General features: G+C 36.6%; 3 protein-coding genes and 2 long non-coding RNA genes across 8 annotated transcripts; 1 reads left to right on the top strand and 4 right to left on the bottom strand.

Moving 5' to 3' along the window:
* Positions 1 to 1,714: 1,714 nt before the first annotated feature.
* LOC139191499 (uncharacterized) lies at positions 1,715 to 2,455 on the bottom strand. The gene is made up of 2 exons (XR_011575576.1): positions 2,320 to 2,455; positions 1,715 to 2,056 (listed from the first exon to the last, which is right to left on the bottom strand). It is a non-coding gene; the product is annotated as an uncharacterized lncRNA (long non-coding RNA).
* Positions 2,456 to 5,599: 3,144 nt separating this feature from the next.
* LOC114821160 (AT-hook motif nuclear-localized protein 5-like) lies at positions 5,600 to 10,561 on the top strand. 2 transcript variants are annotated; one of them, XM_070811994.1, is made up of 6 exons: positions 5,941 to 6,295; positions 6,487 to 7,033; positions 7,518 to 7,585; positions 8,340 to 8,471; positions 9,594 to 9,752; positions 9,965 to 10,561. In XM_070811994.1, the coding sequence occupies exons 2-6, from the start codon at positions 6,568 to 6,570 to the stop codon at positions 10,190 to 10,192; spliced, it is 1,053 nt and encodes a 350-aa protein (XP_070668095.1). In that variant the 5' UTR covers positions 5,941 to 6,295; positions 6,487 to 6,567; the 3' UTR covers positions 10,193 to 10,561. The 2 variants fall into 2 exon arrangements, with proteins under 2 accessions (XP_070668094.1, XP_070668095.1); XM_070811993.1 differs by having other exon boundaries at positions 5,600 to 7,033.
* A 342-nt stretch (positions 10,562 to 10,903) lies between these two features.
* Positions 10,904 to 14,937, bottom strand: LOC103454746 (probable phospholipid hydroperoxide glutathione peroxidase). Its single transcript, XM_008394346.3, has 7 exons — positions 14,648 to 14,937; positions 14,135 to 14,238; positions 12,439 to 12,515; positions 12,139 to 12,200; positions 11,925 to 12,043; positions 11,470 to 11,637; positions 10,904 to 11,345 (listed from the first exon to the last, which is right to left on the bottom strand). The coding sequence occupies exons 1-7, from the start codon at positions 14,655 to 14,657 to the stop codon at positions 11,313 to 11,315; spliced, it is 573 nt and encodes a 190-aa protein (XP_008392568.2). The 5' UTR covers positions 14,658 to 14,937; the 3' UTR covers positions 10,904 to 11,312.
* Positions 14,938 to 17,440: 2,503 nt separating this feature from the next.
* On the bottom strand, positions 17,441 to 19,717 carry LOC103454745 (probable phospholipid hydroperoxide glutathione peroxidase). 3 transcript variants are annotated; one of them, XM_008394343.4, is made up of 6 exons: positions 19,565 to 19,717; positions 18,863 to 18,939; positions 18,711 to 18,772; positions 18,327 to 18,445; positions 17,759 to 17,926; positions 17,441 to 17,642 (listed from the first exon to the last, which is right to left on the bottom strand). In XM_008394343.4, the coding sequence occupies exons 1-6, from the start codon at positions 19,613 to 19,615 to the stop codon at positions 17,610 to 17,612; spliced, it is 510 nt and encodes a 169-aa protein (XP_008392565.1). In that variant the 5' UTR covers positions 19,616 to 19,717; the 3' UTR covers positions 17,441 to 17,609. The 3 variants fall into 3 exon arrangements, with proteins under 3 accessions (XP_008392565.1, XP_070668627.1, XP_008392566.1); XM_070812526.1 differs by lacking the exon at positions 19,565 to 19,717 and adding an exon at positions 19,368 to 19,445; XM_008394344.4 differs by lacking the exon at positions 19,565 to 19,717 and adding an exon at positions 19,253 to 19,372.
* A 2,547-nt stretch (positions 19,718 to 22,264) lies between these two features.
* LOC114821193 (uncharacterized) lies at positions 22,265 to 26,638 on the bottom strand. Its single transcript, XR_003768633.2, has 6 exons — positions 26,402 to 26,638; positions 24,778 to 25,066; positions 23,305 to 23,859; positions 23,086 to 23,184; positions 22,914 to 22,994; positions 22,265 to 22,831 (listed from the first exon to the last, which is right to left on the bottom strand). It is a non-coding gene; the product is annotated as an uncharacterized lncRNA (long non-coding RNA).
* Between the last annotated feature and the right edge of the window lie 1,096 nt (positions 26,639 to 27,734).

The raw sequence follows: 27,734 nt of genomic DNA, 5'->3' as shown, positions 1-27,734 counted from the left end.
AGCACTCCCATGATGGGTGACCCACTAGGAAGTTACTCGTGAGTTCCCAGAAACAAAACCGTGAAGGCATAGTTGGGGCCCAAAGCGGACAATATCGTGCTATGACGGAGTCGAGCCTGACATGCAATGGTGCCCAGGCGGGGATGTGACAGCGAGGCCATGAAAATTAGCATGAATATGTAGTTTTTATTTAATTGCTTATGATATTATGCATGTGTACTTTGAATTATTAATCACTATATTTAAACTATCATCTTAATGCTTAGCTACCATTAGGATCTTTAGAAAAGTAATTTAATGCAATTTTGTCGGAAGGTTTCTTGAAATTGGTTATGACTTCTTGTGGTTAATAATTGTAAGTTCACTTAAAGCGAACACCACGTCTTAATGGTTGCATGATTTTTCAAAGAGTTTTAATAAAGCTTTATAAGTCTTTTTTGTTTAAATGTGATCTGAATTGCATGTTTGATATACGTTCTAGGTTGGAGGTCAAAGTAGAATATACATTAGGAAAACCTAACCTTCAAAGTTGCATGTCTAATTCATAAATAATTGATAAATTACATACGATTGTTAAGGTGACGGTGGAACTCTAGTGCTTTTACAACTTAATTTTCAAAAATTATTTTCTTTCCCTTTCTTTAATATTGCAGATTTTTCTAATCTTTTTAATTAAAATCAGTTTTGTTAATCTAGGTCATAAAATCAACATATTTTCTAAAACTTTGTTTTAAGTAATGAATTAAGATTTAGATTAAATATAATTTTTTAAATATTCTTGTGGAGAATGACTTTATTATAGCCGTTTATATTACAACTACATGTTCTCTTACAAGTATTTTGTGTGATTTTAATCTGTTTTGCACATGTACTAAAATTCCTATCACTATAGCCAACAATTTTCATTAATTTTTTTTTACCAGCCAAATTTTTTTTGTGCTTACCGAATAGAACTAGAGAACTTATGAAAAGGATCCCACAAGTCCAAAAACAATATACCCTACCCTAGTGTAAATATATCTTCGTATAACTATAAATATAAAAATATAAAAACAAGAAGCACATGACTTATTTTAAATGAAAAACTTCAGAGATTTAGGAGATGACAAATTGATGATTTCAAAAAATTAATATAATGAATGAGTTAAAATTTACTTTATATGACAAATTGAAAAAAAAGAGTATAAATTCATATAACATTTCAATTTTTTTTTTTTTAGCATTGAATTATCAGATTAGATAGCGATCAACCATCAATTAGCAAAAGAATCATGCCACTTCAATAAGCGGACCAAAGCTTGTAATCCTTTGGCCACCTGTGGTGCATCTCCCTATCGAATAATTCAGCCTCACTCTTCTCTCAGCCAAACCCTAAACCCATATAACTTTTGGTCATTATTTTGGCCCTTTTTTCATGCCCCCCAAGTCTGGTTGATCGACCAACTTTGATATATGGTAGTGGTTTTAAAAATTGACATTTCGTCAGTATTTTGGTCGTCGAACTAGGCTATTTGTTGACTTTCATCTTGTATGGTATTTGCATTTTCCTCAATCAATGGAAGTGGGGGTTTCATTAACGTTGTCGACTTGAGTAACAAATTCAAAGGCCGACTCCTCCTCCATATGCTTTATGTCAATTTACTCTCGGGCCACCTCTCTCCCTTTCCTTTTCCCTTTGTGAAGGAGATGGAGTTGTTCAAGGCTGTTAGTCAGATGCTCTCTTAAGGTCCTCTTTTTCTAGGACCTGTGAGGAACTCTTTTATCTGAGCCATAAAATTAATCTAATGGTAGAAAAACTGATGAGTTTATATAATCCTGTTACACCTAAATAAAATCAAAACATGCTAACAAATAGAAATAGGGTTCAAACTCATCCTTCATTCCTGTTTCCCGAGAGAGATGAGCAAAAATGTAACCCGTTCGATCTCAAAGGAAATATTTCGTCAAGGACGTCGTCCCGACCCTCCCTCTCTACCGCTCTGCTCCCACCCTTGAAGATCGTTGATACCGGTTCAAGATCGTCCCTGGTAAGATTGTTCCTCCATCATACAACCATCTGCAATTAAAATTAAAAGTGAAGCAAAAAAAAAAAAAAAAGAAGAATGGGGTTGAGGTTGAACCACCACCACAAAGAAATATAAAATAGAATGGTGCTCAATTAGGAAAGCATTTCTGGGTTACTATGAGACCTAATTAAAAGAAGAATGGTACTCAATTAATTCCATTCTACGATAAACATCAACGTGATTCTACTTTTTTCAAAAATGGGGACGGGAAAATTAGGAGAAATTGAAATCAATACAACTACAAAGGAAATACATTTTCGTAGCTTCAAAGGGAATTTTAATTTTCCGAGGACACTGTGAAATCGGAATTCGCGCTGCTCTCCTTCAACCTGCAGCCGTAAAAAATTTGAGCATGAACCCATTTTTTTTTTTTTTAGCGTGTTTTGATTTTGTTTAGGTGTAATAGGATTATATAAACTCATCCGTTTAAATTAAATCCTATGCCTATATAAAAGAGGCCTTCACAGGTCCTCAAAAAGAGGACCTTAGAATATCACCCCTAGTTTGAGTAATTTGTTTGGCCAAATTCATAATCCGAACCATTAGTTATGTTGGTTGAATTATTTTGGTCATATTGACCACTATTACAACTGAACAAGAAAATTCACAAGCTCAAGTTTCATGTAAATATGTGTTATTTCTGAATTTCCATGAGTGAGAGTCTAAAAATAAAAAATTCTGTTGTTATTTTAGGTTAACCAAATAAGAAAGTTCACAAATTCTAGAAAATAAAATTTCTTCATTTCAATTTATGCCAGTGTAAAATTCTTTAGTAATCTTAAATTGCCTTATCCAAACATCGTGTTACAATAATGTCATTAGAGGCTGTTGAACTTAAAAACTACCAAGCCTACGTGGCGCGTAGACCGAGTAACTAATGAGCTAACTACGTCATTCGGTTATGTGCGGGTTTACCAACTCTTCGGCCAAGCTCGGCCGAGGAGTAAAATATGTTGATGTTGCATTGAGCACGCGACTGACTTCTTGATCTTGCGACTGCGGCCAAGGAAGGAACACGTCTCGGCATTCAGGTTCTAGAGTCTGAAGACAAAGCTACTAGTTCTGTGAAGTTCACAAATCGTTGGCGCCGGATTCGGTCACAGTGATTATATTCGTACGAGTATAATAAGCACACTGAATCAACACCAGAGTATAGGGGCACAAATACTCAAAACAGATATATGTCTTGATGGAAAATGTGGTTCGACCGTCGGAATGCCAAACTCTAAAGCCTACTTGTGAGTATCCAATCATAAAACAACTCGGCGTTCAATGTGCCGAGCCCCAGTAACACCTCACTTCACCAAGAAGGCTGATGAGATGACCTCTGCCAATAAGGATTCGAAAATCCTTCTCGACCGAGACTTGGATAGATAACCAGTCAGCCTCGACTTAGTGCTGTTTATCCAAACTGAAGGTGCTCCGCGGTCGGCTGATTCTACGGTAATAGTGTTGTTTATCCAAACTGAACATGTTCACCGGTTGCCTTCACAGTGCTGTTTATCCAAACTGAAGATGTGTCGGCGAAAAGAGAAAATAAAAATCTCAAGGTTGTTGAGAGGTTTCGCGAAAGCAAGGGTTTGCGCATGGCAGTTTGTGTGTTGAATTGGAGGGGGCTTGAATGATGTCCTCCTCCTCTTATTTATAGTAGCTATCCTGCTTCCAATCGAATCACAACCATTCTCGGAGTAGGACTCCTTTCCTCGATCCCCCCTTATCTTAACCAGTTCTACTCCTACTCCTACTAGGACTTTGAACTCAACTTGTTATCAAGCCGGATTCAATCCCAAACTCCAACATCCTTATCTAATCGAAACTCCATCTCGTATCAGGATTCAACTACCCATGGATTCCTAATAGGACACGGCCGGCCTTGGCTATGTGGCCCATAAACTGGATGACCCCCAATGACTCCTAAGTACGGTCTCTGGGTCGAGAACAACTTAGTGCTCGGCCCAAACCAATATTTTTCGGCCTAAACAGAGGCATATTGGTTGCCTTAGTCATTTTGGCCACTAAAGCCATATTGTTCATTTCGTATGTATTGGCTACTAAACCCATACTCACCGTAGTTTATCCACCGATATGAATATTACAATCCATATTGGTTGCTCATAGACAGTATGCCACTGGGCATGCCAAAACTTTTTCCCTTTTTATTTTTAGGATTTAGTCTTTCTTTGTTTTGATGCGTGAGTGTGTGTCACCATGTGAACTAAATTGACCGATGTAGAAAAAATGTGAGCGTGAATTGCGTTTGCACCTTAGATTTGACTTCTAATCAAACGATTGAACGGTTTTTTACCTCAAAGACAAGGCTTTGAAGCAACAACCAAAATAATGATAAATGGTGAAGGTAAGGATTGAGCGAAAAAGTAAAAAGAATTTAGAATAAATGAAATTAAAATTAATCTACTTGTGAGAAAGTAAATTAAATGAAGAGTGAGTGGGTAAAAATAAAAGTGCTTTGAAATTAAATAAAATTGCAAAAGCAAGACGGAAAGTAAAGTGTGTAAAAAATTAAAAATTAAAAAGAAAACTGCATTTAACTTGCACAAAATAAACTAATTAATAACATAAAGTACATTAAAAACTTGTATTGAAAGGAAATTGAAAAGCGATAGACTATGGATTACATTGCGCTGCTCCTAGAGAGGAATTGAGGAGAATAAAATGATAAGTTTGTGTGTTTGATTGGGGATCATTTTCTTTTCCTTGAAGTTTGTATTTACAAGTTTCAGTTAAGTCCATATACCTTGTCTCGTGATCACATCAATCAACGGAAATCTTCCTAATTGGTGATAGTTTACATTGGCTAGCCTTGATTGGGTCCATTCCATCATCTTCATTTGGACCAAAAAAAGTTTCGAATCACTTAAATCATGGGTGTAATTTAACATAATATCATTTTCACCTTTATTTGGACTGCTAGATTCAATTAGACAAGAGAGTGTAAATTCGGGTACAAAATACCAAAACAAAGGTGGGTGTCATGTGGGTCATGACTTTTACTCCCACTTGTATGGTCAAGTTTGAAAACATGTTCTTATATTTTAGTTTTAGACCAGTAACTTAACAATAAACACTTTATTGACCACGCTAATTACTAATTAATTTGTTTATAATCCATATGACTTTGCTATTGCTCCATTTGTCTCGATATTGTTACGCCAATAACATTGAAGGAAAACATCTTTTCCTACATTTATACTTAATAGATTTATTGTCATTGTGACGTCTTAAATCACTTAAACAATGCCATTAAATCTCTACGACAATGCTATATTTTAAACTCTTAACATACGATCTCGTAGTAGTAGTTTGAAAAAATCATGATGATCGTGTATTAATGGCTCGGAAAAAGAAATAAACTCACATTCTATAACAATCTGTCTCCCATTTGAGACCGGCCCAAGACCAATTTCTAACCCATTCCAATAACTAAAGTATTACTTTTCTTTCGTCTCCTAGCACTGTTTACATGAGATAAACAATCTGTTGAACCTAACCCAGCAAAAGATGCCAACACCAAAGGGGTCATTAAAGAGAGAAACGAGAGAGAGAAGTGAGAGAGGGAGAGTGGAGAGGAATGTGGGGACTGGGGGTCCTGGAGGGCTCTGTGCCCCAAGCAAGGGCAATCTGATGAGGACATCCTGGTTGGTACTCCACAATGTCTGTCCAATAGCATTAGGCCTTTCCTATCTAATAGTCAGAGATGCTTACACCACACCACACCATACCACAACTCCCCTCAGGCCTCAGATCAGACTAAAGAAAAAGGAAAAAGTTCTATCTCTCTCTCTCTCTGTCTCTCTCTCAATTAGTAGTTCACAGTTCACACACACACACACACACACTTTCTCTCTCTCTCACTCTCACACACACACTCACAACTTTAATTCAAAACCTCAAATTTTCAATTCATTTTTTCCACCCCAACCCCCCCTTCCCGTCTTCCCTTTGTCTTTTCCTCCCTCCTTTTTCCCCCTTTTCCACCTCCTGCATTTTCCTGTCAAAACCCTAGATTTGAAATCTAGGGTTTTGTTCTGTTGCCGTGTCTGAGGCAGTGGCTCAAGAGCTGCCAGGTTGTTATTCTTGCTTCTCTGTAGCTCCCTGAGCTCCTGATTTTCTACATTTTGGTATTTGCTGGGCATTTTCTGTGATGGGTCTGTAGGGGTCGTACTGTTCAAGCTCTGCAGTCACTTGGTTACTTGTTTCTGTGGGTAAAGGTCAGAACTTTTTAGGGTTTTTTCAGATTTTCCGAAACTTAAAGCAAAACCCTTTTTTTTATAAGCTCACTCTGTTTCTGTATTTTGAAGATTTAGGGTTAAAGGGGATTTATTTCCCTCGTTTTTTTGGTTTTTGAAAATAATGTTTTAACTTTTTCCCCCATTTTGTTCGAATTTTCCTTTTTCTGAAGAATTGACCAAGAGGGTTTGTAGAAGCAATCTTTAGGTGACAAAAAAGTGAGTTTTTTGGTGACAAATCTCTTAGTAAATGCATGGATGGGAGGGAAGCAATGGGATTGTCTGGTGGGTCAGCTTCATACTACATCCATAGGGGAGGAGGGGTTGGTGGGTCTATGCCTGGATCACAGGCTACTGGCGGTGGCGGCGGACTTCATCATGCTCCACCTGGGTTCAGGCCCATCTCAAGCACACTCATGCAACCTCAGTCCAATGTGAGGGTCAGCTCTGTGGGATCAACATTCTCAGTAGAGCCTTCAAGACCCAATTTTCAACATCGTGGCAGTACCATGAATGTGGCTCCCGGAGTGCCTTCAGCTCAGCCTGTAAAGAAGAAAAGAGGGAGGCCCCGGAAGTATGGCCCCGATGGGCCGGTTTCTCTGGGCTTGTCTCCCATGTCTGCAACACCTACTCCTACACCGGGTTCAACCAGTCCGACCCCGAAACGTAGTAGAGGGAGGCCACCTGGGAGTGGTAGGAAGCAACAGTTGGCTACTCTTGGTAAATCTCTGTGCAATTTCTAATATCCTTTTTTTATGCCTTACTTTTGTTTGCTTATGGTTCTAATTTTATCAGCTTTTCTAAATTTAGTTGGCTAGCATGTAGTGCCCATTATTGTTAGCAGTTTCTTATCAACTTCATTCATTTGATTTCTATAAATGGTGGTTAATTCATGCCAATTCTGCTAATGTTACTAAGCTTCCTGCATTTTGTAAATTACGAGTAATGTCCTTGAGGTGCTCACTAACAAGTTTTTAGCACAAACATTTAAACATGTATAGGAGTTCAGAAACAGAGATGCACGCAGAAGTAACAGTCGTAGATTCTAATGTTATAGTTGTTTTATGTACGCTACACTTATTTTTTATGATAGTTAGTGCTTAGATGTTTGTAATTTTCCAGTTCAAGTTTTTCTATTTCTCACATGAATTATAAAGGTGGCTTATTCTTACTATGTCATGGACGTTTTAAACTGTTTTCACAGGGGATTGGATGAACACTTCAGCTGGATTAGCTTTTGCACCCCATGTTATCACCATTGGAGCTGGAGAGGTATGCCATACACCACTCGTATTAGTAAGATACTAAGAATTGATGTCACAAACATTTTGTGATCTACAATGGAGTTGCTCCAATATGTTGTGTTCAACAGTCCCTTTGTGAAGACATAGGAGGTTGTCATTATTTATTGTCTTTATTTAATTATGGTTTCAATTCTGCATAAGCTCTTAAGTTCATGCATAAGGAAAGTAAAACAGATGAATACTAGGATGCACTGATCATTCTTACCAGCCCGTAGTATGCTTGCTTCAGATAGCTAACAAGAAGCTTCAGAACCAAATAGTTTTTCGAATATTGCAGTGATTGTTTCTGGATCATGAATCTATAGGGGAATAAGAATTACACTATTAAAATTTTGCGTAATGCTTTACCTGTTATTATGTTAAAGCATGGTAGGAATTATTAGAAGTTTATAACATGTACAGTGTCTTGAACTTGCTTTTGGATGATAATTATGTGTTCATTTATTGCTTAAATGGAATGGCCGTATCACTAGGATTCCAGAAAGTTGAGATATGTAGTACATACAATTGCAAAAACACACGCAAGTAAGGCTACTCTATATGAATGCAACACTCGTCTGTCTACTGTTTCCTTACTGGTTTCTTTAGTGTCTGGTTCTTGGTGAAAGTCTTAATGTCAATGTTGAACTTGCTTTTGGATGATAATTATGTGTTGATTTATTGCTTAAATGCACATGAGCTCCTGCCCCTGTTAAAATTTTTTCCTTATTGTTTTTCTATAGGACATTGCTGCAAAATTATTGTTGTTTGCACAACAGAGACCAAGGGCGCTATGCATCTTGTCAGGAAATGGTGCAGTGTCTTCAGTAACTCTACGCGAGCCTGCATCTACTGGTGTCAGTGTCACATATGAGGTTAACTCAATTTTATCTCTAATTTTGCTCGTTATTGTGCCTAAGAAAGAATTCCAATTTAGATGCTTTTCCTTTTATGTTGGACTATATCTAAATTACGGATAATTACAAGAGTGGGATATGCTTCATGTTTTTTCATTGTATAAAAACATTTCTTGCCAATACCAAAGTTGCAAATTAGTTCAGTTAGTGATGTGTTGTAACGTTTATGATTGCGAAGAGCTGTCCAGGCTCATTGTGCAAGTTTGTGGTTGGTTATATGTATAACACATCTCATTTTCTGTAATAATTTGAGCATTTTTAGTTCCTGATGAGAAATTAGTGCAGAAATTATGTCCGTAGGAAAAACATATGGAGCAGAAGAAATAACTCCATTTTAGTTCCTTTTCCTTCTGGGTTGGACCAGATCTCAGTTTTACTGAGAATTTCTATTCCAAAACTAGGGTAGGAAGCTGCAAATTTTCTTCTATTTGTTTAAATCATTTCTTGTAAATACCTTAAGTTGCAACTGTAATTTAGTTGTTGAGCATTGTAATGTTTACAATTGCAAAGAGCTGTCCGCTCTGTGTAAGTTTGTGATTGGTTATGTCGCCGTGTGACAGCGCACTGGCTGTTTGATGATTTATGGGTTGATGGTGGCTATAACAGCGGCAAGTCTCAGTGAGATCTCCAGATAATTGGAATGTTAGAATCAGAGATGCTTATGGTGATTATCGGTTAGGCAGTTGCCAACCCTTCTCAATGGCCGAACCTAACATAATTAAAGTGGACTGGTTAATGCATTACTAAGAGGAGAACAGGTGCCATTAGGAGTGGGGTTAACTGTTAGCGGACTCTGTTCGATAGTAATTAGTTCAGAATCTCAGATACTATCCAGGTTTAAGTAGGCTTGAATGCCTACTTCTGTCTCCAAGAAGCAACATTTCTCTTTCTTTTGTTCCATTCTGGAGCAGCTCAAAAGGTTTATATATTCTTCCCGGAAATGTGTCTTGATTTTATCAAGTAGATTGTCTGTCATAGTAATGCAGAAACAGTGAATCATTGCTCATAAAAATGCACTTACTTTTGCAATAATTAGCTTATTCCTCCCTTTATAACTCGGTTGTTTATGTGGCTCTGCAGGGTCGGTTCCAGATATTATGCTTGTCAGGTTCTTACTTAGTTGCAGAGGATGGTGGACCTCGCAATCGAACAGGGGGAATAAGCGTTTCCCTTTCTAATCCTAATGGTCATGTCATTGGTGGTGCTGTGGCAGTGCTGATTGCAGCAACTCCAGTGCAGGTATTTTGTTTACTGCTCAATAATTTGTTCAACGTTTCTAGGCTCAATGCTAATGCCTATTTCCTGCTGGTTGTCTGCACATGCACATGTTGTGACGTGATATTTGTCTAGCATCGGACGATGGACGATCTTAAAAGCACTTTTTATCAGTTCTAATTGTAGTGAAGGAATGTGGAGACCTATTGAGAGATCTGATTCATGTGTTGTTGCAGGTTGTGCTTTGCAGTTTCGTATATGGTGGCTCCAAGACCAAGAACAAGCAACTGGCTGATCCCAATAGCGATGAGAATTCCGAGGCACAGCATAGCGAGAAATTGGGTCTACCAAGCAGTGCCCCACCAACTCAAAATTATAATCCCTCCGGAGCAGGCATTTGGCCTGGCTCGCGGCAAGTTGATTTGAGAAATGCCCACACCGGTATTGACTTGACTCGAGGGTGAAGATAAGCTGCAACAGACACATGCCAGTTTTGTATATATGTGTTGTTGTAAATGAACTGAATCTGTGATGCAACTCTCCGACCCTTGTTCACCCACTGGTGGGTAAACAAGTTTGTGCTAACATAATCTGTAACAAAATCCGTAACTCAGGGGGATGTTTTGGGTGACATAATTCACTCGTTGAGGAAGTTTCAAGTAGTGTGGAGGTTAAAATACTCATCAGTAGCAAGAAGTTCTTTTGGCTTTTAGGTGGAAACTTCCCATTTGAATCAAAAGTCCTTTTGAAGTTTGTAACCGATTCAAAAATGACAATTTGCAGAATTGTATGCTGCATATGCATGGATGAATGAGTCTCTCTTTCATTTTTTCTGTCTTCGGAGCAACTTGTGTTTCGCCACTTAGGTGATGAAGCATTGTCTGAAGCCATTCGGGGCTCGTTTGGAAGTGATTATGAAAAGAGCCATCGGTTCTGAGGAAAAGCGATTATGGCCTCAGAAGTGATTATAGCCCCTTGGATAATCACTTGCAAGCATCCCGCTAATCTCATTGATTTGTCTGGTATCTTGATGTGCGGTCCCTTGTGTAACAATTTGGAACCATTACGATGTTTACCACTCCTAAGAAACTATGATCTTATGGGAGTGTTTTAGGGACAACACTGCTTGTATTGATTGGAAAAACGTAAAACGCATCGAATCCAAAGCACAACAGTGCAATCAAAAACACCACATGGAATGCTCATCCCCCGTCGGCTCAAACAGGTGTGAGTTAGGCGATGGTGGCGTGACCATATCCATCGGACCTTTATTTCGTGAATGCCACCAGACGGGCAGTTTTCTTCAAATGTTTATGTCCATGAGATTAGCATCTTTACACTCCTAACAACCAATTAACATACCAGTGTTTTACAAGATTTAAAGTAAACTAGATAAAGCTAGTGAGTTTTTGAGTCACAGGTCATTGTCAACAATGGTTCGGAATAGATGATTACATCCCGACTCCCAACTAGGCCAATGTCAATCATCACACAAAGAACAGATATCGTTTTGTTCAATTAGTGAAACCGGCGGGGAGCATGCACCCTCGGGTTAACGCCTTTGCATCGCACAGTATTCATAATTCACGAGGCTTCCAAAAGCCTGTTTATGTCATGCTGCAAAAATAATACAATGTCACACAACTAGAGTACTTGACAAAACCTGCAGGTGATCACTGCAATAAACAACAGAAGCAGCATAACATAATTATATTTGTGAATTCGATGTCTAAGTTTTCACCTGAAGGCTAAGGGGGGAAGTTGTTGGGTAATAACGACCGACAGGTTTTCCTTGCTTGTTGACAAGAAACTTAGCAAAGTTCCACTGGATATCGTCTCCGAAGAATCCCCATTTGCCTAACTTCAAGAACTTGTACAACGGAGCAGTATTAAGGCCGTTTACTTTAATCTAACACAGAGAACACAAATGGTAAATTTACAGATGTCTGAAATAATTACAATACCGACCAAGAACACATTTAAAATTCTTAACCTGCAAAAGTTCTAAGGGAGTTACAAATAACCGCTGATATAGAACAATTATAGTTACAATGCAGTTCGCCGTTTTACAAAGACAATACATGCATGAGGCATCCAGTCGAATAATCTTCTGGCTTGCCTAAATGTTCTAGTAAGTTTACGCTGTTGGAAAGCATGCAGACGTGACATAATCTAGTGTTTCAGTTCTGAATCTACCTTGTTAAAAATTGGGAATGCTGTTTTGAAACGAGTGCAGGCAAACTCTTGAATCTGATCATTACTTCCTGGTTCCTGAGCATTAAACTGGTTACACGGAAATGCCAGAATCTCCAAGCCTGTGTCGCAACCCCCGGTACATCATACAAAAAAAGAACTAAAAGAGGAAAGTAGAAATATATGCTGAAGCTGCAAAACAGTACAGAATGCAAACCTTGATCTTTATACTTTTGATATAGTTGATTCAACTCCGTGTAATTTTCCTCCGTCAATCCACTGCAAAATCAGTGAAAATCAACAATGATCATAGAGTTTTTATTTTCTTTTTACAAAAGAAATAAATTAAGGGAATTGTTATTGGCACTCCAAAAATCTCATTTTACACTCCAAACTTTCTATAATTAGAAAGAAAAATACACTTGTGAGGAGTGTAGAATGAAATTTTTAAAGTGCTAATAATAATTCCCTAAATTAAGAACAAATAAATGCGAGAAGAGCCGAATATGAGGAATACCATTGGGAAGCAACATTAACAACCATCACAACCTTTCCCCTGTACATGCTGAGATCGACATCCTTTCCCTTAACGTCCTGCACAAACATATAAATTATTAACTATCTGATGAACTATAAACCAAAGAACAAAAAATACTACTTCTAAACTGAATTTCTAGCATGGATTTAATCAAATACAAATCAACATTTTTCGTTCATATTCCCAACAAAGAAACGAGCCATATGTTTTGTGTTTTTCCAATGTTGTGTCAGTGTTTCTTTCTCTCCCTTTCAATTATGCTTTTGTCTTGGCACCCAAGCCACACTTGAGGAATATTATCAAACATTCCAAAAGGGGAGTATATATCCAATATAATCTCATCTCTTCAAAATTATTGTTTTACAATTTGGAGATTAACATTTGGCGTTTGGTTTGCAGATTGGAGCCTTGGAATGAGTATGAGATATCATACCAATGTTTGGTAAACACTCTGAAATTCATACCCTTGGCTTCCCTCGAGAATTCTTTTCCCATCATTTCGAAAAGCATGCATTATTGTTTTTTCGTGTGACAAATTTACCACTCGTCACACATCATTTCAAAAAACATGAGTCAAAATTTTCCATTCCATCTCTTGAGAATAGATGTGGCGTCAGGCTGAGTGACTAAGAGTTAACTACGTCTTTTGGTGATTGATTGCTGATGCAGGCATGCCAATTTGCTGTAGAGCTCGGCCGGGCAAATACTTTTGAGTGTGATGGAATATGCTCCTGACTTCATAATCAGGTGTCGGAAGGAACACTCCCGGCCTTGGATTCTAGAATCTGAAGACACAATTATACTTTTTGCTATGAAATTCAATCTTCTACACCAGGTTTAGCAACTTCAACTATATTTGTGAAAATATAAGTGCGTCGAATCGGTACCAAACTCTAGGGACAAAGATACTCAAAAGAGATGATTGTCTTTATGGTGAAAGTGGTTCGACTGTTTGAATGAACTTTGAATGTCATTGGGAAATATCCAATCATGGAACATTTTACTTCGCCGAGAAAGCTAATGAAGTCACTTTGTTAGGCGAAAGAATCAAAGACTCTTAACAAGCAAAGACTTAGGATAGATAATTAGTTTAACTTAGGAAAAGCTCCTGTTTAACCACACCGTCAAGACTCCTAAAATAAAACTGATTCTGCAACCTTGGTGTTGTTTAGCCAAACTGTCACCTTCACTGGTTGCCTCTGGAAACGCTGTCTAACTAGATTGTCATTGTCCGTCATCTGTGAACCCAAATATGTTTAACCAAACGGTATTTGTGCTGACTTTCAGTAAAGCAATTAGTGTTTTTTTTTCTTTCTCAAAAGTGTGAGGGTTAGCGTAGAGCATTGATTTGTGTGTGGAGTTGAAGGTCATCTCTACATTGTATTGACTCCAAAAAATTAACAAGAATATCATTGAGTCCATCTTCTTGTTGAACAACAGTTTTCGTTTTCATCCTATCTCCAAGCTCATAAAATATTTCTACAAGATAATTACTACGATAATCCAATAGTAATATCTAGGAAAAATATTAAAATACTATTAACTCGTGAATTCATTCAACAACCTCGATTGAATGGGGTCAATGGTGCGATATTGGGTCCAAACAAAGTGATATTGACCAGCTAAATAGAGAGAGGAGAAATGCAAAAACTAATTGAAGACAGGACTTGCTTACCTTGACAGTGTATTCGTAAATTGTTCCGTCTGGGTACTCATCGGGTTGGCTTGGCATTTTACAATCCGGTCCCAACTCTGAAGTACCACAGGTACCTGTGCTAGCTACAAAAGCAGCAAAATTAAGGAACACATGAACATTGCCTTTTCACATTCTCATTTTGGGTTGATTGTGCAACACACTTTACCTTTTCAGAAAAAAACTAAAGAGTAGTTTAGAAAATCGCATTCTTATTTTGGGTTGATGGCAGTGTGTTTGAAATTTCCCTTCGTTTAGAATATGTATTTATTTTTTTTTAAATAACAAAACGTAAAGCCTAGCGAAAACGCAAAATTGGCAGATTAGGTAGATGAAAAGTGAAAAAACCGGATTAAATTATTATGTAACTTTTTCAGCCAATATAAAAATGTGAACGAAAATTGCAAAATCCAGCAAGCAATTTTGGGTTTATTTTGTACAAAACTAAATTAGGGTTAAAGAAGAAAAGAACAGAATAAGCTTAATTTATCTTGCCTTGAGGCATTGTTGTAAAGCAGCCAGAAACCTTGTTTCCATTAGAGGATGTAGCCAATGAGAAATAACGCTCAACAGAAGAGGCTGTTGGAAATCAACTCCGCCACAGAATCAGCTACAATCCAGCGTACAACTCCAATTTAACTGATGCTTTCTAGGAAATCAGCTCTTTAGTGCTTGAAATTATGATGCAGGTGAAATAAATTCAGAGTGGGGTGGTGGTTCCCTTTTCCTGACAGTGGAGGTGAAATAACGATGGCTGTTCCGCCTTTCTTTTTCTTTACAACGGTGGACGTGGTTTAGTGTTGCATGCTGCTTTAGGGTTTTTTCCTCTCTTCATATTCGATATATTAAATTTGTTCATAGTATTTAAAAAGGTTTTATCACAAATAGTCATTCATGTTTTGCCATCTCATCAGTTTGTTCATTTACGTTTCAAACTCATCAATTTAGTCCTCTTCTATTATTTTGGGTCGTCAATGTTTTCTTTCCATCGTTGTCAATAAAAAAATTATGAGAAATTTTATTTAAACCCATGCAACCGCTTTCTACACCCAATTTAAATTTTAAATGTAAATTATCCTTTTTGCCTTATTGCATAATTACCATCAACTACAAAATGAAATTAAAAATAAAAATAAAATTTATCAATAAACCCACACACTATAATTAAATCTTATCATCACTCATTGTTTATCCTGTGTTCATTCTTACTAAAACCCTAATAGCTTTTATGGAGAAAAATAATTTTTTTTTAAATCGATGGATGGTGATTTTAAAGTTTTGAATTCTCCAACTAAAGTATAACTCGATTTATGAAAATTTGTGTTCGTTTGATTTCAATTTTTCTTAGACTATAGAAAAATGAGTATTTGGGTTTCAATTTTTTTTTCGTCAACGTTCTACAACAGTCGTAATGAAAGTATTGATATATAAGACCCTTTCTATGGAAAGTAGAAGTATTAGTAATTTGTTTGGCTTTGGCATATCAGAAAGCAAAAGTTGTTTTCGTGCTAACCTATCCTCCTATACGAAACCCTTCACTTCAACTTCATATTATAAATTTGTTGCAGTTCAGATTGACATTTTTTTTCCTTCTGAGAAATTGCTTGGGTTAGTGCATGTTAGTGAGTGCAGATTAGATGAATTTCTTTCATCAAATAAAATTAAATAATTGCAGCAAAAAACACACACACAAACACCGAAACACAAATAAATAAAAAACAACCATGGAAAATGCTATAATGTTGTAGGCAGCTCCAGTAAAAATTTGAAACTTTATTAAAAAATCAAATAATATGCAGCAAAAAATTGCAGAGAGAATTTTGAAAAACAAAAAGCTCTGTTTCTAAAGAGCTCAAGGTGGGAGGGGAGACAAAGGACTCAGAAGATTTTTGACTTTCGAGTTTCTTTAAGATTTTATTTTATAATGGGTGTAAAGATAAATATACTTTTTAATTGGGTTTGGTAGGGTACTTTAGGTAATAAAATTGGGTTTAAAAATATATTAATTCTTTAATTAAAAATAATATGGGTGTAGAGAGTAAGTTGAGTGTAGAAAGATGTTAGATGAGTTCAAATAAAATTTCTTAAAATTTATTAGTGGATTGACGTGATACCCATGTAGGTTCCACAAAACAAGTTAAGTGATGCTACATGGATAATTAAAAGAATATGTGAGTAATTGAGATTATTAAAAGTATGATATAATTATTTTTAAGAAAAGCTTTATTGACATGGAAGTTAACATGTGTGAAGATGCTAATATTAGTATTATCTTGTTAATAACAGGTGTTTAAGGTGTCACTCCAAATCTAACTGGACAATGGTCCAACTCCTTATAAGCCTCTGCAAGATTTCTTGACTTTTCAACATCAAACAATTCTTCAGTCCTCACAATAAGAACAAAATACATACTAAAAATAACCAACATCTAGATCAGAGGAGATCATAAATCCTCACTGCCAATAAGGTCATTGTAAATCATCACACAAGTAGAAATGTAATTATAGAAATGGTTTTATTTAGTCTGTGAAACAGCAGGCTTGGTACTGGAATTGCATAATGTTTTAGCAATTAGCACCACACATTACAATAGTAACGAGTCCTGAAGCAACACAATGATATAGTAAAACGTACACAAAAGCAAAGCTTGAACTTATTTCCCCTCCTGATCATACAAAGCTTGAAATTATTCAGCTTTCACATCTCATCATCCATTTTAATGACGAATATAAATGAATGTGGTGCTTCGAAAAAACACTAAAAGGATTATAATTTAATCTAACAGTCATATGGTTTCCAAATATGATGATATTTTTGTAGAGATGGTCTTTGAGGAAGACAAGATACATGGTTGGATTGTTGAAAAACAATGTGAACTTGGCTCTACAAGGGTAACAGATATATTGTTTCCAGTTATGATGATTTTTGTAGAGATGGTTTTTGAGAGAGACAAGATATGCAGTGGAATCCTTAAGTACAATGGGAAGTTGGCTCTACAAGGTTGTCCCTCAAATAAGGTTACTTAGCTGATCCCTTAACTAAAATCTCACTCCAATGAGAAATATATCCTCAAAGTTTTTATAGTACTCACCATGATGCGAGGTCATGCAATGAGTGCTAACATGAAAGATATATCTCGTGGAAAAAGAGCCAGCTAAGTCTTTCTCCTATATATCAATCTGTGATCAAAATAACAAACATATCCAGATTAGGAAAGATGATTGAATCCTGACTGCCAATTAAAACATTTTCCATCATCCCATCAGGAACAGAAATGGTTTAATCAAGTTTAAGAAACAAGCAGGGATTGCAACTGCTTAATGTTTTATTAATTAGCACCATGCCTCCATCTTTAACAAGCCTTCTGATATAATATACATACACAAAGCAAGCTTTAACTTTTATTCCAGTGTACGCAAAAGGCAAGCATATGTTGAAATCTTCACATCTGAGCTACTTACGCGATTCCCAACAGCGTCTTGATGTCACGCTGTGGAAAATGTATGTCAAAGGCTAGAAAAATTGACAAATCTACAGATGAATCGAGATGATCAATCACAGTAAACAACAGAGGCAGCATAACATGATTAAATTTGTGAAACAGACCTCGATGCTAAGGGGGGGTGTGGTTGGATAATAGCGGTGAGACGCTTCTCCTTCTTTGTCAACTAGAAACTTGGTAAAGTTCCACTGAATATCGTCTCCAAAGAATCCCCACATGCCTTCCTTCAAGAACTTGTACACTGGAGCAGTATTATCTCCGTTTACTTCAATCTAACACAAGAACAAGGGCGGATTCAGAAAGAAAGATCTAACATTATTGCAATACCTGCTATCCTAGCTCTCAGATGCAGTTGAAATATCCGTAGGGAAAAACGCATGTGAAAGTTCTAATTTGCAAGAGTTCAAATAGAATTAAAATGAGCACTCATTACTCATTAGATAGGTTTTTTTTATTTTTTATTTTTATTTATTTTTATTTTTATTTTTTTATTTTTAAACTTCAGCTATTAAAGTTTCAATAGCCTAAATGTATCGATTTTGAAATCCTTGAAAGTTGGAACTTAAACTTGTAAACACAAAGATCTTCAACCACCATCCGCTCTTCATTGTTTTACGAACTAATGGAAAATTAGAAACAATCATACAACATAATCTACTTTTCTGGATCTACCTTGTCAAAAATGGGAAACTCCGATTTGAACCGAGTGCAGACAAAATCTTCAATCTCTTTGTTACTTCCAGGTTCCTGATCACCAAACTGGTTGCACGGAAATGCCAGAATCTCAAAGCCTGTATCAACCTCGTAATTTATCATACAAAGGGGAAAAGTAATGGAAAAAGGTAGAATTTCAACAAAATTTTTGAGGGAATTCATGTTTTTCTAACAAAAATTAGATCATTGCATATGCAATATATTAATTCGAAAGTTTTCGAGCAAGCAGCAGATTAGCATGTATCACAGAGGGGCAGTCAGAACTCAACTTGTAGGAGAAGTAACTACATAGATATCAGCTCAAGAACATGTAAGAAAACCATACAAGTTCAAAATGCAAACCTTGATCTTTATACTTTTGATACAGTTCATTCAGCTCATCGTAATTTGAGTTGGTCAGTCCACTGCCGGAAAAATCATTGAAAAAAGAGCAATGAATCAAAGAATAAAATGAAAAAACATGATTAGGGACGAAAACAAGGTAGTGCATATACCATTTGGAAGCAACATTGATGACCAGCAGAATTTTTCCCTTGTAAAGGCTAAGATCGACATCATTTCCCTTAACATCCTGCACTTACACAAATTAAAACCCCATTAAAAGAAGTACAAGATCAAGACAAACAAATCACATTTCTCAGCTGAATCTCCAACAAAGGTTCAACACAAATTAACATTTCTTCTGTTCCCAATATATATTTGTTTAAACTTTTAACCTTTCAGGTATGATTTTTTTTCTTGTCATCCGAACAGGCGAAGGAAAATTCTCAAGACATGCCAAAAATGAATACCAAATTCCCATATGCTTATTGTTTTGATTGCAACACATTCAACATAATCGCTTTATTCAAGAAACTACTGATCTTCCGCAAGTGGTAGATTACCGGGTGGATTGACCTGGTGATTAGGCCGTTCATCTTTAATAAACTGCATCTCGAAGTTCAAACCACATAATTACTTTACTCAAGAAACTACTGATCTTTGCAAGTGGTTCATTACCGGGTGAATTGACCGGGTGATTAGGCCATTCATCTTTAATCAACTACGTCTCGACGTTCAAACCCTCCCCCTCCCCCCGTAATGTATTTAGACTAGAGTAGTTATATCGCTCATATTATGCAAAAAGAAATAAACCAACAATCTGCAACAAATTAAGAAAATTAATCATAAAGTAATTGAGGATAGAAAGGATTTACCTTGACAGTGAAGTCATAAAATGGTCCAGGGGGTGGGCTAAGACTAGCCATTCTTTTCTCTTTTTTTTTTTTTTTTTTTTTTTCTCTCTGTCTCAATTATTTGTCAAGCTAAAGCTCTCAGCTACCAGGCCAACTATGAGCTGTGTATACTATAGATAGGAAACTCATATAGTGAACCATTTAGTAGTCTGCCTTGTTTGACTTGGGTAGCTCCAATATTGATTGATTCGTCATGGTTGTTGTCTTATAGCAAATTCTGCATCCTGTAAGATACTAATTAAATTTATTATGGTTTAATTTCTTTGATTGATATTTTATAAAGTTACCATGCACAAATATTTACAGGAAGAAACCGTATAATTTTTTTTTTGGTAAGAAAGAAACCGTATGTATAATTGATTCCTACTATAATACAATTGATACAAAGCATGAAATTAATATCTGGCTAATGATACAATTAACACTAAGTGAGAAGGTAATCATTCCAACATATTTGCTGAAATCAACGTTGATTGGATTCTAATCTAAGCATGTTGACTTTCTCAACAACAGTGTTGAGGGTCTATTGGACCAAACGTTCTAATTCTCATACACAAAACTCGATATTACGGAATGGTTTGGGAAAACTTCTATAGAAAACACATCTCCTCATAAGCGTTTTGTACAAACACGTTGCAAATTTTCAATAAAACTCTAAGCCCCCTAAACAATGCTAGGTTGTTCATGTACATTAGGGTTTAGTGCACTTCAACGGACGTTGAGTTAAAAAACAAGATATCTACTTACATTCTTCTATGTGGCACGGGTTGAAGCTTGTTTTTCCTATTTTGAATAATAATAGTCGTTGGGTTATTAGTGATGGGAAGTCAGTTTCCTTTTGGTTCGACAAATGGTTGGATAACCTGATTATTGGCCCTTCATTATCTTCGTTCATTTCACCTACAATTCTTCCTAGGGCTTCAAAAGTTATTGAAGCACAAAGTTGGCCTTTACTAGATTATTTTGTAAATTTATTCCCTTCTGTAGCGCGGCATATTCTATGTCTACCTTTGCCTTTAAATCTAAAGGATGACAAATTGATTTGGGAGCCTACATCTACTGGGAAATTTTCCTTTTCTTTTGCCTATCATGTTATTCTACGAAAACATAGTGATTGTGCTTGGGCTAAGGTTATTTGGCGACATTTTATCCCACCTCGATCGTCTATTTTGGCTTGGCAGCTTCTTCATGATAAACTTCTTACCGAAGGTGCACTTCAATGACGTGGTATTTCTTTAGCGTCCATTTGTTGTTCATGTCTTAATCCGAGGAATCTATTGTTCATCTTGTCTTCGATTGTTGGATATCTAGGCAGCTTTGGAGGTGGTTGGCATGTCAATTCGGTACCTCTTTATCTTTTTCAATTTCTTTGGTTGTTTTTGGCATGCCTACGTACGTAAGCCCTTTTCCCAACAGTTGGACAATCTTTGGATTTTTGCGGGTTTTTCTACTATTTAGGCTATTTGGAAAGCTCGAAAGAAGTTTATTTTTAAGGGTCACCCAATCTATTTTCGTCGTCTTTGCATGTCTATCAATTTTGGGGTCATTCTTGGTGGGAAGTTTATTCCTGGTTATTCCTATAGTCTTGACACTTGTATCATTTCTTCTTTGGGGATCTAGCCTATCCCTCGTAAGGCGCCAATAATTCTTCATGTGCTTTGGTCTTCTTCTTGGTTCCTTGGACTAGACTTAATACATATTTTTTGTCCAAAGGAAATCCCGGTCCTGCTACTTGTGGAGGAGTTTTCAGGGATTGCTATGGTCAATTTCTTGGTGGTTTATGCCAAGGGATTGGCCATCGCAACTCTTTCTTTGCAGAATTATCAGCAATTATGATTGGTGTAGAGTTTGTATATTAGCGGGGTTGGCATTGTCTTTGGTTGGAAAGTGATTATTCTATTGTTATTTCTGCTTTCCAATCGACTAATTTTGATCCTCCTTGGCCTCTTTGTACGCAATGGTCTATTTATTTGGACCGCATTCGGAATATGACTTTCTACGTCTCTCACATATATCGCGAAGGAAATGTTGTTGCGGACAATTTTGCTAAGATGGGCTTGTCTTCACCAACTTTGGTATGTCATAATTCCCTTCCGTTGGTAGCTCATGCTACTTTGTTTTCAGACTGTGCTTGCTTTCTTGGCTATCACTAAATTAATTTGCATATCAGCATACAGGTTTGACTCACTTTTTTTTTCTCTCAACCTTGTGATGTTTCTTAACTTCCACTACTAAATTAAACAGTTTGCGCGACGAGGAAGATTTTGTTGAGCAAATCATTATTAGGTCGCACAAAACCTATAGCGACCAAAAAATCATCGCACATATTTTGTCCCGCAAAGGTTGTGAAAAATGACATTGCGTGATGAACAATTTCAAATTTGTCGCGCATAAAAAAAATTGCGCGACGCTTTACTACTCGTCGCGCTAAAGTTATACGGATGAAGGTTTTCGTAGTACGTTATAAAAGGGTACAAGTGCGCTTTGTGACTAGTTTGTCTCGAAAAGTCTGTGCGACGAAAAATGTAAGAGGCGAGTGGTAATGTGCGACGACTGGTCGTCGTCACGCAAGTGTAATTTTTATTAAAAAAAAAGAATAAAAGGAAAATTAACAAAAAAAAAAAAGATTTTATACTAATGAAAAAAAAAAAAGCAAATTAATGAATAAAATTTATTTATTTATTTATAATATAAATAAAAATGTACGTACAAATATAAAGTTTTAAAAGAAAGCAGGAACAAAACTATGAAAAAAAGCGGAAAAATCTATAGGCATGTTGTTCGAAGGTGCTTGGTAATCTTGCTGCGGGTTGGGGATGGGGTTGGAGGTCAATGGGCCTGATTGCTGAGCTTGCTTGGTGTGGAAGGGCTATGATGGTGCAGAAAAACCGGGGAGATGTATTCTAGAGGAACTGAGGGCTTGTACAAGCATCGACATTTGAGACTTGTACGATGCCAGCTCACTCTTCAAGCCAGCGACTTTCTGCGTCAAAGCCGTAACTTGGGCCTTTGACTGCGAGGATGATGATGCTTTAATCTCTCGTTGCCTGGTATTTCCCATCCCATGACAATAAGTCTCTGGCCTCTGACCAAAAGTTTGGTCCAAGGTCTCTGTCACGATGTGAAACCCTGCATCCTCAAGGGGATCCACAGACTCGATCGGCGATCTGAGGGAAGCTAGGAGACGGACTCCTGAAGCACCGACTGACTTTTCTCCACCATAGTTACCTGTGAAAAAAAACATGGATTATTAATAGAAAACAATTTGAAATAATTAGTATAAATGTTGAATGCATAAGGAATTAATTACATGAAAGGACTCGATCAACTCATCCCCAGGCCGAACATAAACGTCAGCAAAGACGTCGATCTCTGAAAATTTTGAACCCTCCTGAAATTGAAAAAGATAAGGAAAATGTTAGTAAGAAAAAAAAAATTATTAGCGACATTTTAAAATTAGAAATGAAAGTTGTAATATATACCTTCCATCACGCCTCCATCCTATAGGAGAAAGGCCTTGAACCCAAATGGTGGAGAAAAGTCTTCTTCTCCTGATTGATATTGTTCGCCTTCGTCTTCTTCTGTTATACAAAAAACTAAACATATGAGTTGTAATACTTAAAGAAAATAAAAATAATAATAATAAACATTAGTAAAAATTCAAAAAAGTAAAATGAAAGAAGTTGTAATTAAAAACACACCCGGCTCTTGAAAATGACCGCAAAACCAAACCTAACTATGTTGTCGATCCTCTAACTCCTTCGGATAACCCTCATCGAGAGCAACCTATGGATCATCAAAACTGATGGAAACATTGGTGCATGTCACTTTTCCATTGCTTGTAGCGTTCAGAGAAGAGTCGATTGAGGTACACGAACATGTCCTCGTCCATGTCCTCCAAATTGTAGTTTGTTTGCAATATAACAAATATTTTGAAAGTATTAGTAATAAAAGACAGTAATAAATATAAATATATAACTTTTACATGAAAAGTATTAAAAAGGCGATGCTACTTATGGACAATTGGTTGCGCACCGTGTTCTTCGTCTCCTCCGGCATCGCCTTCCAAGACTTCCACCGCATAGGGCAAAAGGTCCGCACGACATGCACAATGTTGTGGGCCAATGCACTATGTTGCTCTGCTATTGGTGTTGCTCGATGTCGCTCATCGTATTCGATTGGGATACGACCGTTGGTCACCCAGGTGACCTTTGCCGTCTTCAATTGCCGACAAGGTCCCCAGGTGTTTTTCTTCGCTGCAAAGAGATGAAAAAAAAAATCATTAACCCAAACTAATAACAAATCCTACTGAAATTTCAGCATAACCTCACCTATAATTAAAACATTTCCCAAAACCCTGAAAATAACATAAACAATATACATATCCAACACAGTGATCACAACAGTTTAATAAAAGGTTCGAACAATGACAAGTTTTTAATCCTTACATGACATAACTAACAAATTGAACCTAAAATAACAAAACTCAGTTAACATTCGTATACATTTTCTTCCTTTATTTCTCCTGAAAGTTACTTATTGAGCATCACAGCTACTTCTTTGTTTGAGGCCACTATTTTCTTTCTCCTAATTAGAACATATTTCCAATTTGAGCGTTTTCAAATACCACAACAAACTTCTAAAAATGGCGATAACTGCCACCTAAGACGGCCAATTTTTGAGCTTGTATACACAGGCTCTCGACATTGACATTTTTAAGACTCTAACAATTCCATATAACTTCATCCACGTTGACATTTTTAAGACTTTAACAGTCACAACCGAAACTTCTACGACTGTAAAAACTTAGCTTCATGATAATTACCAAGGTTTTCATTTCCCAGTTAAACATTTTGGCCATTTCCTCAGCATCAAATCTCTTCCACAGCACCACCTTTTCAATTATGTGAGAAACCCATTTCAGTAACTAAGAAATGACACATAAATTAACAAAAAAATTGCAAAAACATAAAAATTAACAAACATGAATTACGGAATACACACAATTTCTATTTCATGACAAAACCCATTTATGAAAGCGAAGAAATTGCGAACAAAAAAAGAGAAAACAATGCAAACTTTTTAATTCATACATGACATAACTTAACAAATTGAACCTAAAATAACAAAACTCAATTAACATGGGAATGAGGGAGTGAATTAGGATTGTATACTTGGCCGTGTACCCGAGGCATCGATTATGGATCCCAATGGTGACGTCTGGTTCGTAGTGCGGGGGTACCGGTGAGTAAATCGAGCGCTAACAGGCAACACCACTGAAGAAGTCGACGATGCCTGCGCCTGTGGGACTGGAGGACCAACTGGGTCAACCGGATTGGCCGGCCTATGGTCCATCTCTGCCGGAGCAGTGGTGGCAATAGTAGGTGTAGTCGTCGGACTAGGTGTAGCTGTCAGACTAGGTGTAGAAGTCATCGCCCTTTGGGTTCTAATGAGGTGTGACATCTACAAAATTGAAAATCAATTTGTTTCGTACACAAAGATTTAACTTACCATACACATGCTAATAATTTCAACTTAAATTTAAAACGAAATTTAAAAACCCAAATTTTAAACCCAATTCAAGTTTGGCAGAAACAAAACTTAAAACTAATATACTATACACAAACTAATCAATTCAGATAGGATATAGACCTAACAATTATAACTTATAAGAAGAAACTAGCATAAAGGACAACCTTACAAGTTTACTACCTAAAACCAAACAAATGTGAGGTGCCTTGGATATCCTTACTACCTTATGTTTAAATAAAGACCTCACAACAAACTAACAATGTGAGAGATAGCATATCATTATGTACTAGTTAAATACAGATTTGCTTATATCATGTGGGTTCCCATATCTTTGAATAATAATAATAATAATAATGGAGTTCACAAACAGATTTCATTTGATTTAATGTGATCCTATTGGTTTGTTATACCTAATCACCATGACATTGCCCTATTTGGCTGAAAAGACATTTTACATATAAATTTCCCATTTTTTGTCCTTCTTGGTGAATTAAGTATAGCCAGACCCAGGAGAGAATCCATTCATGACTATTGGGAGGCCGAATTCAACAAGCAACACAACCGAGTCTATCATATTAATAAGGCAACAACAAAGGCTAATACCCCATTATATATCAAGAAATCATGGCAGTCAACAATGCAAATATCTAAAAACTTATTCCACAAATGTACAGTGTAATTCAATTTTTTTCTTTCAAACCTACAATAGAGAACACATCCTACAATATCTTAAATTCCAACATAAAAACCACAAACATAAATATATTTCCTCTAATCGTAATAAAAGAGAAATAAAAAGGTCAATTATACAATATAAAGATAAATAAATAAAAGGGTTGTTGGACAGCGAAAAGTGTAAGTGCAATGTTGTGGATGCATAGAACACAGGAAAACATTAACAAATCCCTAATTTAAGAACCCTGTACTTAAACTAAAAAAAACCCCTAATTCGAACCCTGTACTTGAAATTAAAAAACCCCTAATCTAAGAACTCTAATCTAACCCCCAATGAAGCACCCTAAATCTAACCCCTAATTTAAGAAAACCTAATCTAACCTCACTACCCAAAATCGTTCCCCTAATTTAAGACCTAAATCTAACCCCAATTAAGAACCCTAAAAACTCTAATTTAAGAACCTAAATGTAACCTCCAATTTACGAACCCTAAATCTAACCCCACCGCCCCCAATTTGAAAAAATAAAAACCCTAATTCTAACCCCCATTCAATAAACAAAATTGAAACTAAAAACTGAAGAGGAAATTACCTCTTGGAGAAGAAGCGGCGACGGCCTAAGAGAGGGACGGAGAGACGAGGTGAGTGAAGGAGAGACGGGTAGAGATAGAGAGGAAGGAAAGATAGCGTATTGCGCGGGGAAAAAAGGAAGAAGAGGGAAGTGAGGGAGGGACAAGACAAATGGGGTTAATAATGTAGAATCTTGCATGACGGAGGCTTTGTCTCACAAGGCTAAACAATCGTCGTGCAAGTTTTTTTTTAAAATTTCCATGAAAAAAAAGCGCCTTAATTGAATTTTCAGACACTTGCGCGACGAATACATATATTTCATTGCGCAAATATACTTTGCGTGATGAAACATATGTATTCGTCACTCAAGTGTCTGAAAATTCAATAATCCCGTGTAAAATTAAAATGCTTGCCTGACCGAAATTTTTTATGCATCGCCCAATTATGTTTTAAATTGGTTTTTTTTTTTGTTTTGTTTTGTTTACAATTTATTATGAAATACAAATAAAACAAATTTTTTTACAAAGTAATTCAGATATAAAATGGGAATCATTCATACCATTTTTTTTCCTCACTCTATATAATGCATTAACCATTTTATGTGTTTTACAAAAAAAGTTACAAATAAATTGCCTTAATCTTCATCCGAACTATAATAACTTTCACTTTCGTCACTATCATCATTTTCAGTGTCCCATTCCTCATCATCGATAGGTACATCACCATCGTCGTTTGTGCACACTGGACCATCGTATCGTGGAATATTACCGAGGTCAATTGTGATCGACTGAATCGGTATTTCGATTGAAGATACTCCTTCTATCTAAAATGGTTCTTGGATAAGATTAGTATCTTGGAGTGTTTCCGCACCACTTTCCATTGAAGATTCAAGACATTGGTCAGTAACATTGTCGATGTTGTCGTTGGTACGGTCTTGTTCTGGTATAGCATACACGTTCCTATGATCTATCTTCTGAATAACTTTCTAACCCCTCCCGGCTTTAGGGTCATCTAGATACACAATTTGTTTTGCCATGGTTGCTAAGATGTAAGGGTCGTCATCATACCAAGTTTTGATAGTGTTCACTAATAGTAATCTATGATCTATTTTCACACATCCATGCCTATTTGGGTTTGTATCAAACCATCGACACTTAAATAGGATCACTTGGTACACGACACTTATTAGTTTGACATAGAATTCAATGTATGTACTTTCACCTCCCCTGGGGACATGAAGACTGTTGTTTTGCGTACACAACTTGTCATCCCGTGCACCTGAGTACAATTCAACGTAAATCAGTCCGAATGCCAAGTTATATAACTCTTCACTGTACACGGGGGAATTCGATGCT

This window comes from Malus domestica, chromosome 14 (assembly GCF_042453785.1).
Source record: "Malus domestica chromosome 14, GDT2T_hap1".
Lineage (NCBI taxonomy): Eukaryota > Viridiplantae > Streptophyta > Magnoliopsida > Rosales > Rosaceae > Malus > Malus domestica.
This window is presented reverse-complemented; position numbering and strand designations above follow the sequence as displayed.

Bases quoted from the DNA above. Each gene is read 5' to 3' on its own strand.
- LOC114821160 (XM_070811993.1), top strand. From the start codon at position 6,568: ATGGATGGGAGGGAAGCAATGGGATTGTCTGGTGGGTCAGCTTCATAC. The intron at 7,586-8,339 runs GTATGCCATACA...GTTTTTCTATAG, and splicing joins TCACCATTGGAGCTGGAGAG to GACATTGCTGCAAAATTATT. The intron at 8,472-9,593 runs GTTAACTCAATT...GTGGCTCTGCAG, and splicing joins GTGTCAGTGTCACATATGAG to GGTCGGTTCCAGATATTATG.
- LOC103454746 (XM_008394346.3), bottom strand. The intron at 12,044-12,138 runs GTTTGCATTCTG...GTTGCGACACAG, and splicing joins TCAAAAGTATAAAGATCAAG to GCTTGGAGATTCTGGCATTT. The intron at 11,638-11,924 runs GTAGATTCAGAA...TCTCTGTGTTAG, and splicing joins CATTCCCAATTTTTAACAAG to ATTAAAGTAAACGGCCTTAA.
- LOC103454745 (XM_008394343.4), bottom strand. From the start codon at position 19,615: ATGGCTAGTCTTAGCCCACCCCCTGGACCATTTTATGACTTCACTGTC. The intron at 18,773-18,862 runs GTATATGCACTA...TTTTTCCGGCAG, and splicing joins ATCAATGTTGCTTCCAAATG to TGGACTGACCAACTCAAATT. The intron at 18,446-18,710 runs GTTTGCATTTTG...AGGTTGATACAG, and splicing joins TCAAAAGTATAAAGATCAAG to GCTTTGAGATTCTGGCATTT.